Here is an 18,840-nt window from a genome sequence, read left to right as displayed (position 1 = left end):
AGTGGAATGTGTGTTGTATGGATTGCAAAAAACCCCAGAAAGAGTGTTTTCTATTCTGTTCACCGATCACTTTTCATCTGTTCCAATTTCTTGATTTCTTATCGGACACATGTGATGCCAACAGACCAACTGCACACATTTATCTTTTTACATGGAATTCATTCATACAAAACTTTTTCTATCAACAGTGGTAAACAATATCCAAATGGTAAATGTCACATCCTTTTGACATGATAATAACGTCCATAACAAAAGTGACCAGATGTTTACAATTTAAGGAATTTTATCAAAGTGAGTTAAGTTTGAGGTGCATGTACATAGTTTCACATGTTTGTTTGTTGTAGAGCAATATGCAGAGACAATACCTTGTCTTTCTCATGGGGCAGCAACCGGACAGGTGGCAGTGATTCCAGAGACACCGTGCCGGTCCCGTCATCCAGGATGCTGCTACGGCTGACGAGCTGGAACAGCGGACCCTGCTTGGCCACGCGTCCATGGGCTACGGCCCTCTTCAGGGCCACCCTCAGCTGCTGGTGGAAGAGGCCAGGCCCCATGGAGCCGCTGCCTGACAAGTAGGCTGCCACATCAGCCTGGCACTTGAGAAAGCGTTCAATGTTCTTTAAGCTGGAGCCGCCAGGCTCATGGAGCCCCTCCAGTGCCCGCTTGATCAACTTGTTCCAGTCGAGCCCCGGTTTCTTCCCTGAATGGGAGTGAGAGCTACCACCACCACCACCACTGCTGCTGCTGCTGCCACCTCCTCCTCCACCTCCTCCAGAGCTGCCACTACCTTTGGGCTTGGGCAGAGCCAAGCGCCCAGGGTTGTCAGGGTCCTTGTAGGAGTTGAGGCCTTTGTTGGTGACCTTAAGGATGGTACCATCCTTGACGCTAAGCTCCAACTGTTCCAGAATCGTTTTGCGGTCCAGACCATGGGACATGGAGACAGCATTGCAAATGCGCTCCTCTGACGGTCGCTGCTTCTGCTTCTTCACCTTCTTGATGGCCTCCAGGATCCATTGGGTGTACATTGGGTTGGCCAGTTTCACCATGGCTGCGGTCTGAGTGGGTGTGGGGGCCCCAAGGCCTTACCGGAATAACCACACACAAAAAACAGGGACTGTAAGCCAAGGAAACACCTGGCCTGCGCCGTAGCGCCGCCGCCGCCTCCTCCTCTTTGCCCTCTGCCGGCTTACTATCCCTTGTCCTGGGGTCGCACAGAGAGTCCCTCAGAAGCTGAGTATGAGCAGCACGGTAATGAGCAGCTGACCATAGCACAAACCCCAAGCCAACCCCCTACCCAGTAAAAAGCAGTGTACCCACCACCCACTCCAAGCCAGGTGAAGGTCCCTGGCGAGAAGCAGGTGGAGTGGAGGAAGTAGCAGGTATGTTAGCAACTTATACCCCCACAGTACACAAGTCAGGATAGAACAGATGTCAATAAAAGAGGCTTTTCCAAAAATACGGTGTTTCCCACTCTGCCTGTTGCAAAATACCTATGCGTGGGCAATAAAAACTGTTCATTCAGTTTCCTGTCAGTGGCAAACTGGCCAGTTGTCAATGTGATTTGTGGAAGATCTTTATGGTGTCCAAGATGTGAAATTAGTGTTTTAACGACTAAGGTGAGGGCAACACAGCAAATCTGTTTTCTATGAAGTATAAAATTCCGGAAGATTTTTCCTGCATCCACGTTTCCTTGTCTTTACTTGGTCTCTCTTCCAGCAGTCTGGGCCTCTCTCAGCTCTGGGACGGAACAGATATCTCACCCCAGGGAGCAGCCAGGGCTGATCACCTTCATGCCTATTGCACTTCGGTAGCTGAGGAACCCTGCACGAAAAGAGAAATTAACACACAGAGGTCAGCAAAACCTTGCAGAGAAAAGTGAAACAATGTTTGATAATGCAGGAGAAAATATGGCAACAAAGTTGTCTGAAACAGATGATGAGATACAGAGAACCTGAGAGAGGGTATGGTATAGCTTTTAACACAACACTGGCACACTACATAGAGGCTTCACACATACATAAACAAAGCCATGCTTGCCCATAGGGCGCACCATGAGGTTTACCCACGCACTACCAACAAAAGTGGAAATTAGAAACAGGAGCACTCATTCCGCTGATGCATGTTGCCTCTAAACAGGTACAATTTTTGAAAACAATCAGGGAGTTCTCACATTGCATGAACATCAGTGCCAAAACCAAGCCAGTCTAACATGTGGATTGTGAGCGAATAAGCCTGTTCACAGCCTCTAATAACAACTAGAAATGGCACGGATGTGCATTTAAAGATGGAAATGATGAGGTATAAAAAGGGTAAACATCATCTTAAAAACTGCACGAGCAAGTTGACCACTGGGCTCGGAGAGTTGCTAACGTAAACATGATGCAGTCAAAACACAGACTGTTAGCAAACATTAGCTGAGAGGCTAGCTAAAAGTCGCAGCTCAGTCAATTGTCGCATTGCCAAACAGTCTCTTGCGGTTGCTGTTTACACTCGCTGATATGATATTCGGCAGCTAAGTATTTGACAACAAGGCTTCCCGCTAACAGCTGTTGTTTAGCAAGCTAACGTTAGAAGCTAGCCAACGAGCTAACGTTACGATTATGTTACTAACGTTACTGCTAACCCGAAACGTAAACAGCATGAAACGAGAGGTTAGCCAGCGCTCCAGCTCGAAAAGACAGCATTTTCTCCTTCGTCCGATATTTCAGACATTACGAACCATCACACCGCAGCAAACACAACGAATAATCTCCTCTTGAATGTCATTCAGATATTAACGTGAGATCGCGGCCTTGGAAAAGGCACAATGCAACTTGCAGACGGCCATCTCGGCTAGCGGGCAAGTGCAAAAATGAAGATATCATAGCCGCGGATTCTGCAGTGTTACACGCTCTGCGGCCTCCTTCTCAGCCGTCGGTATGGGCGAGGAGCCTCTGCCCGTTTAGACGCGTCCCTACCAGCGGTCCCCACCTCGCTTACTTCCTCCCTCCATCAACCGCCCTCCCACGTAACGCTACAGCCTGCGGTGCGGTGAAGACAAGGCCGCTGGAGCGGAGTAGCTAGGCCTCGGCTCCCCCCTCCATGCCCCCCACCCACCTCCGCGATCATCATCCCTCCGTACCCCTCTCTCCCTCTACCTCTCGCGGTTCCCCAGAAAGCCCGAGCTGGTCCGGTTCTGGTTTACGAGGGAAGCTCGGGTAAAGCAGACCGTGAAAAAAAATCTCACGTCCCCCCCCATCCGGCTTCCGCCGCTACTCACCGGAATTTCGTGTCGAGCCGCCGAGGAGAAGGTGCCAAAACCGTGCGAAACGGAGACAACAACAAGCCTAAAAATGCAGCCACAGACCAGGGGTTCTAGAGCCGACGCCATCTTTGAGTGAAACAGGAGCACGGCTGGTGGGGGAGGGGGGAACACTGAACCGTCAGGCAGGGCCAAGGGACCGTCTGCATGGTGCGAGGCGAAGATCCAGGGGAAGAAAAATCCACTGCAAGGCGCGGGGGGCGGCGGCGTTGTGCTGTTGCTATGAGAGGGGTGTGGATATTGCCGGAGCACATGAAATGGAAGAAAGGGACAGATGGTGGTGGTGTTGGAGGAAGAAAAAAAATAAAAAGAGAGGATAGGTGTTCTTGCCTTCTCTGCTATACTACAGCCACATAGAGAGGGATTCAAGGGAGCGTCTGCATGTTGCCCAGCAGTTGTAAAAAAAAAAAAAAAAAAAAAAAATCAAAGCCAATGAGCGTGCCTTAACGTTAGAGGGTATTTAAAGATCAAAGTGAGACAGCCCTCCACACTGCAGTCTATTGTAGCAGCTATGTGTTTTTTAAGATGAAGATGGGATGTGAGCCACACAGATCCAGTCTCCAGAGATGATCAGATGTTGCTGTGTAGCTATCTGGAGTATTACCGTACATGATAAAGCATGTTATCATCTGTCTATGCAGAGTAGTTTACTGATGCATTGCTCATCAGACTGTGAAACAGTATTATCTTCCCACCAAAGAAAATTATTATGTAAACTGTCTGCAGCCGATCCACGTTGTTGCATTTCAGTAAATGACAGCTGAGTCTAACACCTTTTCCTTATAATTTATGTTTCGAGAAAGGAGGGTGGGTTTTTTTTTTCCTTTTTTAGAGCTCTCAGCGCAACAAAAATTACAGCATCTGGTGACAGATGGAAGCAACATAATGTAAAAGGTATCACTCCCAGTGCATTTGAATGTACAGTGTGCTCACTTTGAAAGTAAATTGCACTGAATATGCGCTAGTTATGGATACATTTAGGCCTAATTTGTGGAAAAATTAAAAACTGCAATGTTAAAAGTGAGGCTCTTAATCATGCTCAGAACACAAAGACTTCTGCACAAGGATTAATAAAGTATAACAAATTACCCCATAATATGCGAATTTGCCTTGGGGGAGTTTAGAGTGCCTTAAGTATACCCATATCCTTATTCTGAAGAAAAGCAATCAATAGAGGAAAACTGATTTTGCTGCTTCAATTTCATGATCATATGATACAGAGGCACTTGTGTCAGAAATCTGGCAGCAATCTTCCTTTTCTATTACAGGTTAATGCTAAAAGCTCCCTGGGTGGAAATTAAATTATCTGCAGCTTTGTGTAAAATGATGTGTACAGCAGTCCTCAGAGACGGATTATAAAGTGTCTTATAGGGAGCAATTAGACCTGAGGTTTTCCCATGTTAGAGGTGTCTTGTGAGAGGGTGAATTGCTGTCGGCACAGTGGCGATCAAATAAAACCGGTAAGGTCACGCTTTACTCGCTGTTTGTCTTGCACTTCTTCAGGGACAGATAAATCACATTCCAACGACAAGGCACTAATTATAATTAACGCTGGTGTTATTACACAGATAAATAGTGTGAAGCGTTAACACATGAACGGCTATTAGGACGCCTCCTGAGGACTCACATATTACATTAGTGTGTACAGTAGGCCAGCTAACAGATGGACAATCAGGAGAAGCTCTATCGTTCCCGGCCATGAATAAATAATGTTGTGTGCCATAATCCACTGCAGAGGCCATGTTCACCAATACACAACTACTGAAACAAACTAACCTGGGCATGCGGGTGGAGGAGCAGGGAGTCATTTCACTGTAATTGTAATAAGATCCTATTGATTTTCATTCAGAAAAATGAAGGCAGAATTACAAGTTGAAGACTTTTTCCACATGAGTGCTGTCAATTTCTTTAGTAATTAAAAGAATGAGGGCAGACATGTAAAGTAGGCTAAATTCACTTAATCTTAATTCACACAAATCTTTAATGGAATTAACATATGTTACAAATTGTTATGGAATAACTATTACATCTGTCCTGATTGTGTACAATATAAAAGTCATGTATGCTGTATAAAAGTATGTAGCACTCAAATGAGTCAATTAATTAATTGACTGAAAGAAAAAATAATGTGTAGCAAATCTGCTAATTGCTAAATTGTTTAAAGGAATAGTTTACCATTTTGGAGATGTGCTTATTTGCTCTCTTGCAGAGAGTTAGATAAGAACATCACTCTCATGTTTGTACAGTAAACATGAACTACAGACAGCACCTGGTTAGCCTAGCTTAGCATAAAAACTGGAAACAGGGAAACATCTGGCCAGGCTCTGTTCAAAGTTAGCAAATTCTCCCTACCATCACCTCCAAAGGCCACTTATCAAGACATTATATACCTTTAGTCCACACAAGAGCAGTGACATCCTTAAGTTTTATTGGAGACTCAAGGAAATCACTGCTCCCAGCCAAGAAATAGTGGGACACATAACTACAACTTGTCATTTTAAACTTGAGTTTTTGTACAGTCTAAAAAAATGATATAATTAGTGAACTTTAGAGGTGTTGGTAGGTGGATTTTGTTACCTTCAGACAAAGCCTTTCTGGCTGTTTGAGTTAAGATAACCAGCAACTGGCCCCAGCTCCTCCTTTAAGAGATAATAATGTGTTATCAATCTCCTCATCTAAATCTCAACAAGAAACTAAATAAGCATCAAAATCTTGAACTATTGCTTTTAGTCACTTTATTGAGCAAAAATAATTCTCAGGTTCCAGACTGTCAAATGTGACGATTTTTCTCTTTGTAAGTTTGATATCTTTAGAGTGCAATTTTGAAGACGTCACCTCTGGGAAGTTGTGACTGGCATTTGTCACAATTATATAAATAAATATCGCCAATAAAAACTAGCTATGTGCATCCCTCATTGACATTTATGTTTAAAATGGCTAAGACTAATAGACTTTTTCACTGAGCACTGCTAGACTGCATAAAGGAAAACATCAGTGCCTATTTTAAAACATTGGTTTCCCAAATCTGACAGTTTCTGATCATCTATATGGTTGTAAATGTGTTGCATTCGGTAATAAAAGTCGGCCCCACCCACAAATGGATGTTTTGGTATGAGAACCATGGCTTGTATTCTATCTTTGGTGAAGAAAAGGAGACAAGTAATCCTTAGCTTCCTTTCATCCCCTTAATCCCTCTTTTTTTAATTTCTATTCTCTGAGCATCCACCTGCTAGGGGCCCTGAGCCCCCAGCAAGCTGCACCAGTGTCCACCTGCCCCCTGCAACCCTCCCTTCTCTAACACACACACACACACACACACACACACACACACATCCCGTCCACCTGATGCACAGCAGCACCTCCTGCTCTCCAGGCCTGCTGTCGGGCCTGCTGGCTCTTGCTCTGCTCCACTTCTTCCTGCCTCCGGTTTAAAAGCTGGACTTTTGCCAAACCAAATAAACTTAGGGCATCTCTTTCAGTCTAAAAAAAAAAACATTTCATGCTACAATTACCATGCTTATTTTGTTGATGTTGCTGTTGTTTTTTGTTTCCAGGTATTTAATTATGAGGTGGCCCGTGTCTGCACAGCCTATGAATAGGTTTTTGCTTTTGTTTTGATTCTAGATCCCTTTGCAGTTACATGACAAATCTCCTATTGTGAAATGTACTTAAAATAGGATCTGATTGATTGCCTGTTTAGGTTCAGTAAATGAGGATGTTTACATATTGAGTCCAGCTGAGGGGACATTTTCCAAGTAAACAAGGCCACTTGACACATGACTAATTCATATTAACCCATACTGAATCCTTGGCAGCTTTGGCTACTTCTGTATAGTGGAAATGCCAGGTGTATATAGGGTGAATTGATGCCAACTGAAGAATGAGACATTATTAAATGGAAGTCTGGAAGTGAGTCAGCTGAAAGGAAAAGCGGGAAATGCATCCTCTCTAGTCTTTTACTTTGTCAACATAAAATAAGGAAATCTGAACGCTGAGTGCAGCTGTGAGTAAGTAGCAGTCAATATGTGCCACCACCCGTGCAGACCTCATTTCTGAGTTCCTGTTTTTTTGGGTGATGACTGGAGTGCTGCACTCAGATAGCCAGGCAGTGTCCAGGACTGCTTTTTTTGTCCGTGTGAAACTAGCAAGCTTCCTGCTGTGGCTGGCTGGCGTCCAAGTCCCCAGACCCCAAACCAACCACTCCCCCCCTCAACCAGAACTCCAACTCCAAACCCCTCCTATCCTGAAAAGAGCTGAAACATACAACGGAAATTTCCAGGGCCTGTCCGCCCAAGAGCGTGCCCCCACCCGTCCAGTGACCCCCACCACCAGCCAAACCCCTCCTCCCACCGTCCCTCCCTGCTTCCTCCCCTGCCTTGAATCCAAAGGGACAGAGAGCAGCTGGAAGGTGAAGTGCAGCTTGTCGGCGCTGAGCTGAAAGTCAAGCCAGACACCTCTCGCGCTCCTTCCAGCTCCTCCTGTCTGAAATCTTCCTGAAGACATCACCTCCTTCACTTGAACCCAGAAGTGCCTCAGAGTGCCGCAGAGTACACTTGTACGCCAGACATAAGTGGTGAAGAGACAGGGAGGGAAATGTGGAGAACTACTCTGTTTGACAAATCAATGGCCCTGCTGTGGTTAACAGTTGTTTTAAGTGCAAGTACATTTCAAGCAGGGGCCTCCGACAAGGCCATTAACATGCACAAATAGCTCTGACTTTGACACCATTAAGTACAGCAGAGGAGGAACCAGTCACAATGATCAATAGTGCTGAAGCAGGAAAACCCTTGACACATTTATTTCGGAGTTTTCTTAGTTTCAAAGGCATGGTTCATTCATAAAGTGGCTTTATTTAATCAGGTAGTCTCATTGGGAAAAAGGTCTCAAGCAAGACCTGAGAATAAGAAACTTCAGTCAGGCAACAAGTAACCAACATACAAGAACAACATGTCCAAAGCCAGACAACCAACAATCAAGCAACAAAATATAAGGAAACATCAGACAGTAAAACTGTCAAATACAGCTTGAGGGCAGTCTACAAGTATAGTTGTCTGAAGTAATACATATGGAATATCTAAGGTGTACTATAGTTACAGGATTTAAATGAGAGAAGAGATGTCAGGTCGTCTGCTTTAACAGTAGAACTTTGTAGATGAATATGATAATGAGAGAAGGAAGTCCATCCAACTTTGTGACATATCTATAATGTATCTATAATCAAGGGCATAAAATTTGACTGAACAACAGTTTAATGGTTAAAGATGACCGACTGTATATGTGTGTATATATACTGTAATATACTAGAAGTACATTGTGCTTTCTTGCTGACAGACAGATGATAAGGTTCAGTCTGTGTGTGTACAGCGTAATATGTAGCTGGAGCCAGTAGCCAGTTAGCTTAGCATAAAGCCTGGGAAAACAATGAGACTGCTAACCTGGCTCAGTAAGTAAGTCAGGATGTTCACCTGTCAGCACCTCTACAGCTCACTAATTAACATGTTTTATTGTGGTCATTTAATGCATACAAAAGCCAAACTGTAAAAACTACAGTTTGCTGTTATAGAGGGGATTGTGTGCTGTACTGTTTTTAGCTAGTGCCTGTAACTCTACTGGTTCCACTGGTTGCCTAGCAACTGGTCTTGGTCAGCAATAGTCAGACATATAACCCTCCATAAAATGGAAAACTGTTGTTTTCCCCACTTGTTGTGTGGACTTCTAAGATATAATATGTTAATTAGCAAGGTTAGCTGGCACTGCTAAGAAGATTTTGTTGTCTTTGGAAAGAGCCAGGCTAGCTGTCTCCAGTCTCTAAAATAAGCTCATGGCTGCTCATGGCTCGAGCTACATAGGCTAATGATGTCAAGAAAGTGATCAAGCATACTTCCCAAAATGTTGAATAATCCCTTTAATTCTACACAAAAACCTTGTTTGATTTTAAAGCTGTGGTTCATGATGAATTTTGAATGAGCGTGCTGTCAAGTTGTATGATTGGCAAGAGTGATACAAATATTTTTTTAATTAATGGTGGAATAGTCAGAGGCACAGATGGATGTAGAGAATACCATGTACTTGGTCTCATCTGCAATTAAAACAAGTCTGTGATTAAGAAGGGACATCTGGAAGCATTAAAGGCAGACTGAAGATGAGACGAGGCTGGGTTGGAGTGGAACGAGTTGCACATAGGATTGTATCATCTGCATAAAAATTGATGTTATAATACTAACTAGGAAGAATAAAGTCAAGAAAAGACCCTTATGGCACCCTGTTTTTCAGCCACAACCATTTCCCTGAAAGGGAAAGATAGAACCAGTTGAGTGAGACATTGTCTAGACTTAAAGACTGTGCTTTGTGAAGGAATAGTTTGACATTTTGGGAAACACACTTATTGGCTTTCTTGCCTTGACACTGACAACATGTCTGTATGCTGACTGTCTGAAGCTACCGCAAGCAGCCAGTTAGCTTAGCTTGGCACCACACTGGAAACAGATGGAAACATCTTGCATGGGCCACCAGACAACACTTCTATAGCTCACTACTTAACATGTTTTATCTCTACAAAAATGTAAAAAACACATTAGGAAGAGTAATTTTTACACTTCAGACAGATTAAATAAACAAGATATGACATGTTAATTAGTGAGCATTAGCGGTGCTGGAGGGTGGATTTTATCACCCTTAAACTATTTCAAGTCTTAATGCTAAATTAAGCTAACTGTATCCAGGCTTTAGCATCATATTTAATGAAGAAGAGAACAATATTGATCAATATTATTATTCATTAAACCCCAAACGTTTCCTTGTGCAGGGTAAAACTGGATGTGATCTTTTTGCATTTTGGATTGTTGGATTGCAGGTTAATCTCTTTCACCTCTTCCTGCCTCGTTACATAATGTTTTCTATACGTCTTTTGTAGGCCTGATCACATCTCTGGGAGCGTGAGCCACTGCTCTGGTTTATTATTCATCAATGCAAAATCTAGTGCAACTCCAAGGCGCTACAAGCAGCAGCTTTAGGCAGAAAAAACCCCGACAGCAAACCAGACAAGTCTAGACAGCGAAGAAGAAAGCAGGGTGTGTACACAGAATCAAAAATCTGCACTTCATGCAGTGACAGTGGAAACGATGCAGACAGGACTGTGATGGCCATGGCCTTGGCTTTTGAGTTCTGGAGGTTTGTTGTGTTCACTCTGCTTAAACCGCATCAATGCACTTTTTCTTAAGAGAGGAAAAGTTAATCTATGACTTAGCAACTGCTCCACAGAGGTTTGTTTGCTTTCACGCAACAAAACAGCAACTATATCACATGAGGCCTTGTCGGGCTGTTTGGTATCCAGACCTCCCACATTACAGGCTCCTGCCCAAGTCCAAGCCTCAGAGTCTTGGGGTATGGCAGTTCTGTTTGCAGAGCAGGATGCACCACAGACAACAATGCTGCTTCCAAGCCTCTCTCACACACACACATTCCTGTGGGCCTGTTGGTGGTGGGGGGACTTAACCTCTGGAGCTCAGCAGGCTTTGTCTACTTCTCCCCCACCTCCATCCCTCCAACTACAGGCTACCCCCACCTTTTTGCCAAGTGTTCACTTGCACAACAAGCTTTTCTCACACCAGAAACAGAACATGAGGACCGTCTTAATCAATTCCATTAAGAGTCAGGAGCGAGATTTATGTAAAGGAGGACATGTCGGTTAATGGACAAGTGAATGCAAATGCCGTGATTCTTTAATTTCATCAATATGGGCCATGCAATACATATTAAAATCCATTCAGTTCAGTCATTTATATTAATGATAGCACTTTCAGATTACTGCAGGGTAATGGGGGGCAAGAAAGTGTACATTCCCATGAATGATGAGTCCTCCACGGTCGTCCTAAATTACATTACAGAGGCAGTAATGATCTGTGTGTTATTATGTAAACTGTGGTGAATCAGTTATTCATTCAATATGGTCCCTAATTGAATTATTCAATTCTTGCCTGTGTAAAGATATGCATGTTTGTCTCCCCCCTGCGCTGGCAAGAGGCACCAGATGGAGCATGTTATGTAATCATATTGATGTAAATTAAAAACACAGATTATCCTGAGAGACGTGTAACCGAGTGACATGCATACACATCACACTGAGGGTGATAAATACCTTCAGTCCTATGGGATAACAGTATCTAGCCCAGGTGACAATGACGGAGGGCTCGCCGTGTTTTTCATATGGAGGAAGACAACAGAAACCGCTGCTGAGAGTGATGATGATATCACGTCTCATCCATTCAGGCTTTCTGCATACATACACATGCCTGGAAGCGCACATCTGCAGGGATGGAGTGGAAGGTAAACTCGTGCTTAATTAGTTTTCAGCCTTTTCATCTGTGAGATACATTTCAGCCACTTCATCGGCTGACATAAATCTTAAAGAGGGACATGTAATGGATTTTTATTCATATTGATGGTTGTTTGCCTTGTTTAGTTTGCCTTACACCCGTCACATATTTTATATTTCTATATGAAACTGCACAATCCACCTACACATCAGGTTAATATGCAGCACATGCTATCATTTTCACACTTGTAGTACATATATTTATAATCTTAAATTATTTGAATATTTAGCCATGGTCGCGGTGCAGCTCTAGGGACGTCAGTCTGTCAGCCAGTGAGTCAGTCCACCACCCCTCTCCAGATTGAAATATCTCAACAACTACTGGATGTATTGCCATAAAATCTTGCACAGACTTTCATGGTGTCCAGATGATGTATCCTCATGACTTTGGTGACCCCCTGACTTTTCCCCCCGGCGCCACCATGAGGCTGACATTTGTGTTTTTAAGCAAAATGTCTTGACAGCAAGCGGATATACACACAAACACATTCATGTTCCCCTCAAGATGATTTCTGTAACTTTTGTGACCTCTTAACTTTTCGTCCAGCGCCATCATCAAGTCAGAACTTTAACATGATGAATGCTTTGACCTGTAAAACTAGTGACATTCCTCATCAGCATCAGCTGTACTTTGTGTGTCGTCTGCTCGTGTTGTCTGCCGAGTTATTAACCTGATAAACAATGCCAGTTTTGTACTGAACTGAACGTGACTTTATTCCAGCTTGAATAAAATCATGAACATGTGCAGAATGCTGCACTGCATTCACTTACTGATGTACATACTGACATGCATTTGAATGTAAAATGATCGCTTGACTTCAAAAAATGTGAACATTCAGGTCAGTTATAAAATTCACTGAAATTACTCGAATCAGCAAATTGATTCATAACCTCCACCAGCAGCTGGAGTGCCTAAATGCAGCCTCATAAAGCTGCTAGCGTGGCTTTATCCTCTCAGTTCTGCTATCCTTCATATTTATTTTTCTAATTCACATTTTTTCCTCTAATTCTACTAATTATTCCGATTGCACACAACAAAGCCCCGCTCACTGTACATGCCACCCTGTGGTTTGCTGCACATATTGTTTGAGTATGTGACAAATAAATGAACTTAACTATTTATCTCTATATAAGAAGACAAAGTAATATAAAAGCATTAATTTGAGCTCTGATGGTCATGACCGGAACAAGTAACAGCCAGGCCACACGGAGCCTGCCACAGAGCTTCAGTGCCAGTGAACTTCCCTCTTTGAGGTCATCGGTCCGTGTAACTCAACTTAACCCAGCCACGGCAGACGCTCCAGCCTGGCCCCGAGGCTGTGAGTCCCTCCCTGACCTGCAGAATCACAACATCCCCTTATACTGCAGCGGGGGCCTGGAAGTCATCACTGATACCGGCAACACACAGGGAGCACTGAGGTCATCAATAATGGCTCCATTTACTTAACACCGACCCAAACACCTGCTCATTTATCACTGCTGACACATGTCAGCCCGGCCCATTTCTCACAGAGGAGCCAGCCAGCCACTGCAGATCTTGATCAGGTCACCTCCGGCTCTGTGAGGGCTTTAGGGAGTAGATTAATACGCAGAAAACACACGAGGTTAAGTGCAAATAGTTATGCATGACTGTTTTTTTTATTGCACCATTCTGGATGCTGCCAAAGTGTGTGCGTGGATGTGAAATTCAAAGTACCTTGATTGTACTCAGGACATTACTGGTTCTGGTTGCACTTGGTGGGCAGCATGTGCTCTGATTATTTTAACATTTCCAGGATTCTGTCCCATAAAAACATCATTCTGTGCTACAGTGTGACTAAAAGTCTGTCTTATGGCAGCTTCATATTACATTACATTACAATGTATTGGTAGAAAGCTACTGAACTGTCACACTCTGCTGTCTACACTATACGAGTTTTAGTGAATGGTTTGATTTTGCAGTAACCAGACCTCAACCCAACTGTACACCCATGGAGTCCTCCACCACCATCGTCACGGCAATAAATGAGGGAATGTCTGTTTCAAGAATGGGCTTTGTTTCTCCAGTAAAGCTCCACAGACCTGGAGGATCTATGATAAGGAGCCCTGAAGCTGCTCCTCAGGCTGGCGGTGGTTTCTTTAGTCATTGCCTGTACTTAATAGGTGACATGTTTCATTAAATATGTCTCATTTACATGTTTTGATGGCAAACTCATTCACTTACATAACTGCGACTCATGTGATCTGTGGAACCAAAGTCTAAATGCAGGTTGTCAGGTATAATGTCAGGTATAATGCTTCATTTTACAAATCCCAAGAGTGGCCATAGAGAGGGGAAAAATCCTGCTATTACTGGCAAAACTCGTTCCCACCTTTTTGGTTAATTCAACAAGTTTTTGTACAGTAATCAGGGAGGCCTGGCTCCCCAAAACTCCAGCAGAGGCTATCATTTTTCCAACCTAATACTTGTCTCATTTGCAGCCTGATAAACTTTCCCAGCTAATGTAGCTGTCATATGCTTTATCATATCCAGGTAGGTGTGTTTTCATCTACAGCGGATTGGAAAAATCTTAGAAGTGCCAGCTCTTTGTTCGCACAAATGAACTAAAACACTGGAACGGGTTGTATCTCGTGCACATGCAGCAACATCTTGAATGCTCAGAGTGGTAAAACATGGCCTCTATGTACATTTTTTGTCTCTCCACTCCTGAGCTCTGAGACATCATCCTGTCAGGGTTATGAGTTTCTCTATTTCATTTCATGACAATCCAGCCATAGATGTAGAGAGATTTCCCTCTGACTCACAAATGTGGACCTCATGGTGGCGCTGCAGGAAATGTCAGTGGATCAGCGCTATCTTATATTCCTGCAAATGACTAAACAAACGTACTGCACATCCTTTTTTTTACTGAACCTGGTGCCTTGTGAACTGCCACGTCCTTTTTTCTTCACCAGAGCCGAGTTTATAGCACTTCTTAAGCTAAATCTCCGAGGCCCCTTTGCAGAACAAGTATTAGCTGCCTTCAGTGCCCTTCAGCTCGATGCTCACACAGCTGAACACAGAGTTGAAGACAGAGCTTCCCTTCAGGGATTTCTTTAAGAAACAGCCATAGTTCTTGTCTTCCAGTTGCCATGGCAGGCTGCCTCCCTTCTCTGGAGACACCATGTCGATGATGTTGGCTCAGTTGACTCCTCCGCCCAGAACCAGTGTGTCTTGGATGGACAAAATATAGATATTATGGAACATTTAGGATTTTGGCCCGCGGTGCAGCTGTTAGTTCTTGTATGCTTTTTTAAAACTTTCTCAGCGTGCAACAGGCAGAGGGGAGGGAACCACTCCGGACAGGTCACCAGTCCTCCACACAGCTACACAAGACACAGACAAAGAGCATGGCTCGCGTCCACGCCCACAGGGAACGCATGTTTGTGGAATGTAGAGGAAACTCACATGAACTTGGGGGAAACATGACCAGATTCAAACTCAGCTGGACATCCTTTGACATGAGGCAGAGATATTAACTTCCCACAGAGTGTTGTGCAGCTTTCATGTGTTTCTGTGGATATAAAACGGGTAATGACTGATGATAAAACTGCTGACATAACACACACACTCTGGTGGAATGTGTTACCCAGCTGTATACAAATATATAAGCAACACAATTGCTTGTTTTTAAGAGAAAAGACGGAATGAGCCGCAAACATGAGGCATTAAATCATAGACGCCTCCTCCTCGTTATGGTGTCAAATGACTCAAAAGTCTTTCATGATTTTCTGGGAATTGTGTTTTAGAAACAGGCATAGAGATTAGATTAATAGATTCTCTGTTAGAGATTTTTTCATTATGCATTCATGGTTTCATCCAGTAAAGTTGGCGTCTTGTGTGAAACATCTGCAGTCATACTTTCACTGAAGAGCAAAGACATTTTTACGGCACCACCACACCTTTTGGAGAAATTCAAAGGTTCCTAAAGCACTGAGACATTAATCAAATCTCTGTGCAATTCCTCAGTAAAAGTAAATATGTCCGGAAGCGTCAACAATGAAGCAGAGTGTACTCTTTTCCTCAGCTCAAGACACAATTTTTCCACATTGTAGCAGTCGAGAGTGCATCGAGTTTGGACATGCCCAGACATTTTGGAGATTTGTACAGGTATGCTAACTGGGAAGCTCTCTGTGTCCCGAGGAACACACCACACTTCATACTGATGGTGCTGTTTGCCCTCAGTCACACTACTTTTTAGACACATCCTCACCCTATGTATCTTCAAATGCACTATATACATTTAAAAGCATCCGTCTGTTGTTTTCTAGAATGCACCGACTGATGATTGTATCTGCAAGAAGTGTTGCATGTTCCTAGTTTAAAGATTGTCCAATGAATCGTGCTGCTTTTACATGCATGATTTAAACAATTGAGACCGTGGTGATGATAATTGGCAGCCTCTTTCATCTGCGGTGCTGTTAGTCAGAATGCCAACAGTGTTGTTAACGCCTGTGTCAAAAACTCCTGCTTACTGTGCCATGTGGTCACAGGTAAAGCAGAAACCTGGAGGCAGTGACAGCACTTTATAAAAGCTGCTCCAGACATCTCTTACGTACAGCTCAATAAAGACATTTCTCAAGCAGGTATCACCCGATGCAAATGAAGGAATATCTCTGGAACAATTGTGTTAATCCCCTCGTTAGAGGGCCGCACATCTGGAGAGTCTGCAGCTGTTCTCGAGGCTCCAGGTGAAACAACACCTTACTCTAAGACACGTGTTCGCTTCTGTCAGAGCAAGTTCACTGCCTGCTCGGCTGTGACTTAAAAGAGGGAAATGAGGATAAAAAACAATGCAGCAGAACCAGTATTATATGCATGCTCCTTCTCAAAACCTGCCACTTGTCTACAGTTTGGTGTTATGCTGCTAACCTTGCGGGGCTACAGAGGTCCAGATATTTGTTTCATTTTCAAACTGAAAATGCCAACTTCAACTTCAGTAAACCTGACTTTTATAAAGACATTGACGGCTTTAATCCCAAAATAAAAAGAACCTATTGAAAACAAATGTTTAAATATTGGAAATTCCTCATGCTGCATGGAGATGTTTCATGACCTCGTCCTGTTGAAAATTCACCTATACACCTAGCCATCTTTTAATTAAGTGAATAACTTAAGGATGGGATTTGTATATGTGCTTCACTAGAGATAACTAATCATGACTGCCAGTGATGAGACACCCAGATTTGTGTGAAATAAACTGATTAATGGCTGAAATGGTTCCAGTACAGCAACAGCATTGAAAGTTTGGATGTCCCCACTGCTCAGATTCCCTATGAACTACGGAGCATTTGAAAATAAACCCGAAGTGTGCAGCTGCAGCTGCAGTGTGCAGCCACACTGGGACAAAAAACCAAACTGAGAGTAGCTAGAGGGTCTCTTGTTGTTGTCCTGCCTTTGTTTGTTGCCCTCCTCCTGCTGTCTTTAGCTCCATAGGAGAGCTGTGCAGGGCTCAGAGAGCGCGCCTCTGAGCATCAATAATAGAGGGCTCACAGCGTCGAGCACAGAAAGGGCCGAGGCAGCGGGACAACTTAATTCCATTCAGCTACTAATTAACTAATTGAAAGACGAAAGTCTCTAAATCTGGAAGTACAAATAACTGATTATGCCTCTGTGTCTGTACAGAAAAGTGCTCATCGGTTTTAAAATGAGGCGTAAAATCAAGTGTACAGTGAGTGTGAAATCTTGTGGCTCAGCCCCATATTAGTCAATGAGATCAACGCTCTCTTATTACTGACAGCAACAAGAGCCCATAAAGACTTGATTTATTGTTCTCTTTAACTCTTTTATGTGTGGAGGAGTTGGATGGGTCGTAGGTGGTGAGTCAAGCCCATGAGGTCAATCACATGAAGCTGTAAAATGAGATGTAACCCACATTCATAAGGGCCTTGAGTAGAGGAGGACAGGGGAAGAGGGAAAAGATATAGAGCAGGGGAGCTTCAGTCGAAAGAAATGGACTCCATCTTTGTAAGTCCTCCTCTCCAGCTGTCAGCCCGCTCCCTGTCCCATGGGGGGTTGCCACGGTGACAGGAGGCCACATGTCTTGGGGGCGTCGTTTTGGTCAAAGGACCCCATTGTTCTTGTGTTAAGCCGTCTTCACTATGCCCGTCTGCCAGGGACAGGGGCTTCGGCTTCACACCCCTCTCTCTCTCCCGCTCACACTCACACACTCTTTCTCCCTTCCAGACACAAAACAAACCCCACACCCACTTATATAGAGGTGCAGCAGTTTGCCTGTACAACACAATACTAACACAATAAAACAGCCCATTCACAAAGACGCTCCCAGTTACAAGTTTTACAATCGGACGGGGGACAGCCTCGCAGTCGTATCATGGGCACATGATGCTGCGGAGAAAGAAAAAAAAAAAAAAGAAAGCAAACACACACACACACACACACACACAAACAAGCTGGAAGTGATTGTTGTTCAACAAAAACCCATCTGACATAGATGAATGCACATGCATCCACGACATTATTTCCTCTCCTGAAGATAACATCAGTTCCTGTGACTTCTTTCATCCCCTCATACTTGATCAAGTTGACAGATGAATACACCGGCTACTGCAGCTCCTCGCGTCCACCACCAGATGGCACAGTAGTCCTGCTGCGTCAAGCCAGAACTACATTAGCGGCTACACAATCCTGTCCATTTGTCTTCCGGCGGGAATACAGAAGAGACCTTGGCACACGGAGCCAGAAACCTCTGGTGTCCTTCAGCCAAGTGACTCTGACTTGATGCAAAAGGAGGGAGTCAATTACCCAGTGATGGATAGATTACAGTCATGTATCATTCTGGGAGCCAATTTTCCTATGTGAACTGAATTTGAAACTCAATTTGTTACTGCTCTCTCCGTTCGTCTCTGACAGATGGATGGGGCCTGTAAAGAGGAGCCGATTTGAATCTGTCACTGGTGGAATCTGAGGTCAGAGGTCAATCTGCTTCCAGCCATTTGGCTGCGTTCAAAATGTGGATCAGAATGGTAATTTCGGTTGCGATGCGTTCAGTTATGGCAAAAGGTTGTGGTTTATGCGAGACGAAAGCTGCTGTACTTGAACTCAACTGACCACACAGCTGCAGCTGCAACATCACATTTGTGGAGATAGTGGCTGTTTTATTATCTGGATGAATTCCTTTCCAAC

General features: G+C 43.8%; 1 protein-coding gene across 1 annotated transcript in view; it reads right to left on the bottom strand.

Annotated features, from left to right (window-relative positions):
* kat6a (K(lysine) acetyltransferase 6A) overlaps nt 1-3,387 on the bottom strand; it is a 32,419-nt gene extending 29,032 nt beyond the window's left edge. The window contains exons 1-2 of the mRNA XM_041936475.1: nt 3,260-3,387; nt 366-1,821 (exon numbers count right to left, since the gene is read on the bottom strand). Of these exons, the coding sequence (XP_041792409.1) occupies nt 366-1,046 (681 nt within the window). The 5' untranslated portion in view covers nt 1,047-1,821; nt 3,260-3,387. The remainder of the gene's footprint in view (nt 1-365; nt 1,822-3,259) is intronic.
* Nucleotides 3,388-18,840: the final 15,453 nt, after the last annotated feature.

Source organism: Chelmon rostratus, chromosome 5 (assembly GCF_017976325.1).
Source record: "Chelmon rostratus isolate fCheRos1 chromosome 5, fCheRos1.pri, whole genome shotgun sequence".
Classification (NCBI taxonomy): domain Eukaryota; kingdom Metazoa; phylum Chordata; class Actinopteri; order Chaetodontiformes; family Chaetodontidae; genus Chelmon; species Chelmon rostratus.
The sequence above is the reverse complement of the archived record's forward strand: the minus strand, read 5'-3'. Positions and strand labels throughout refer to the sequence as shown.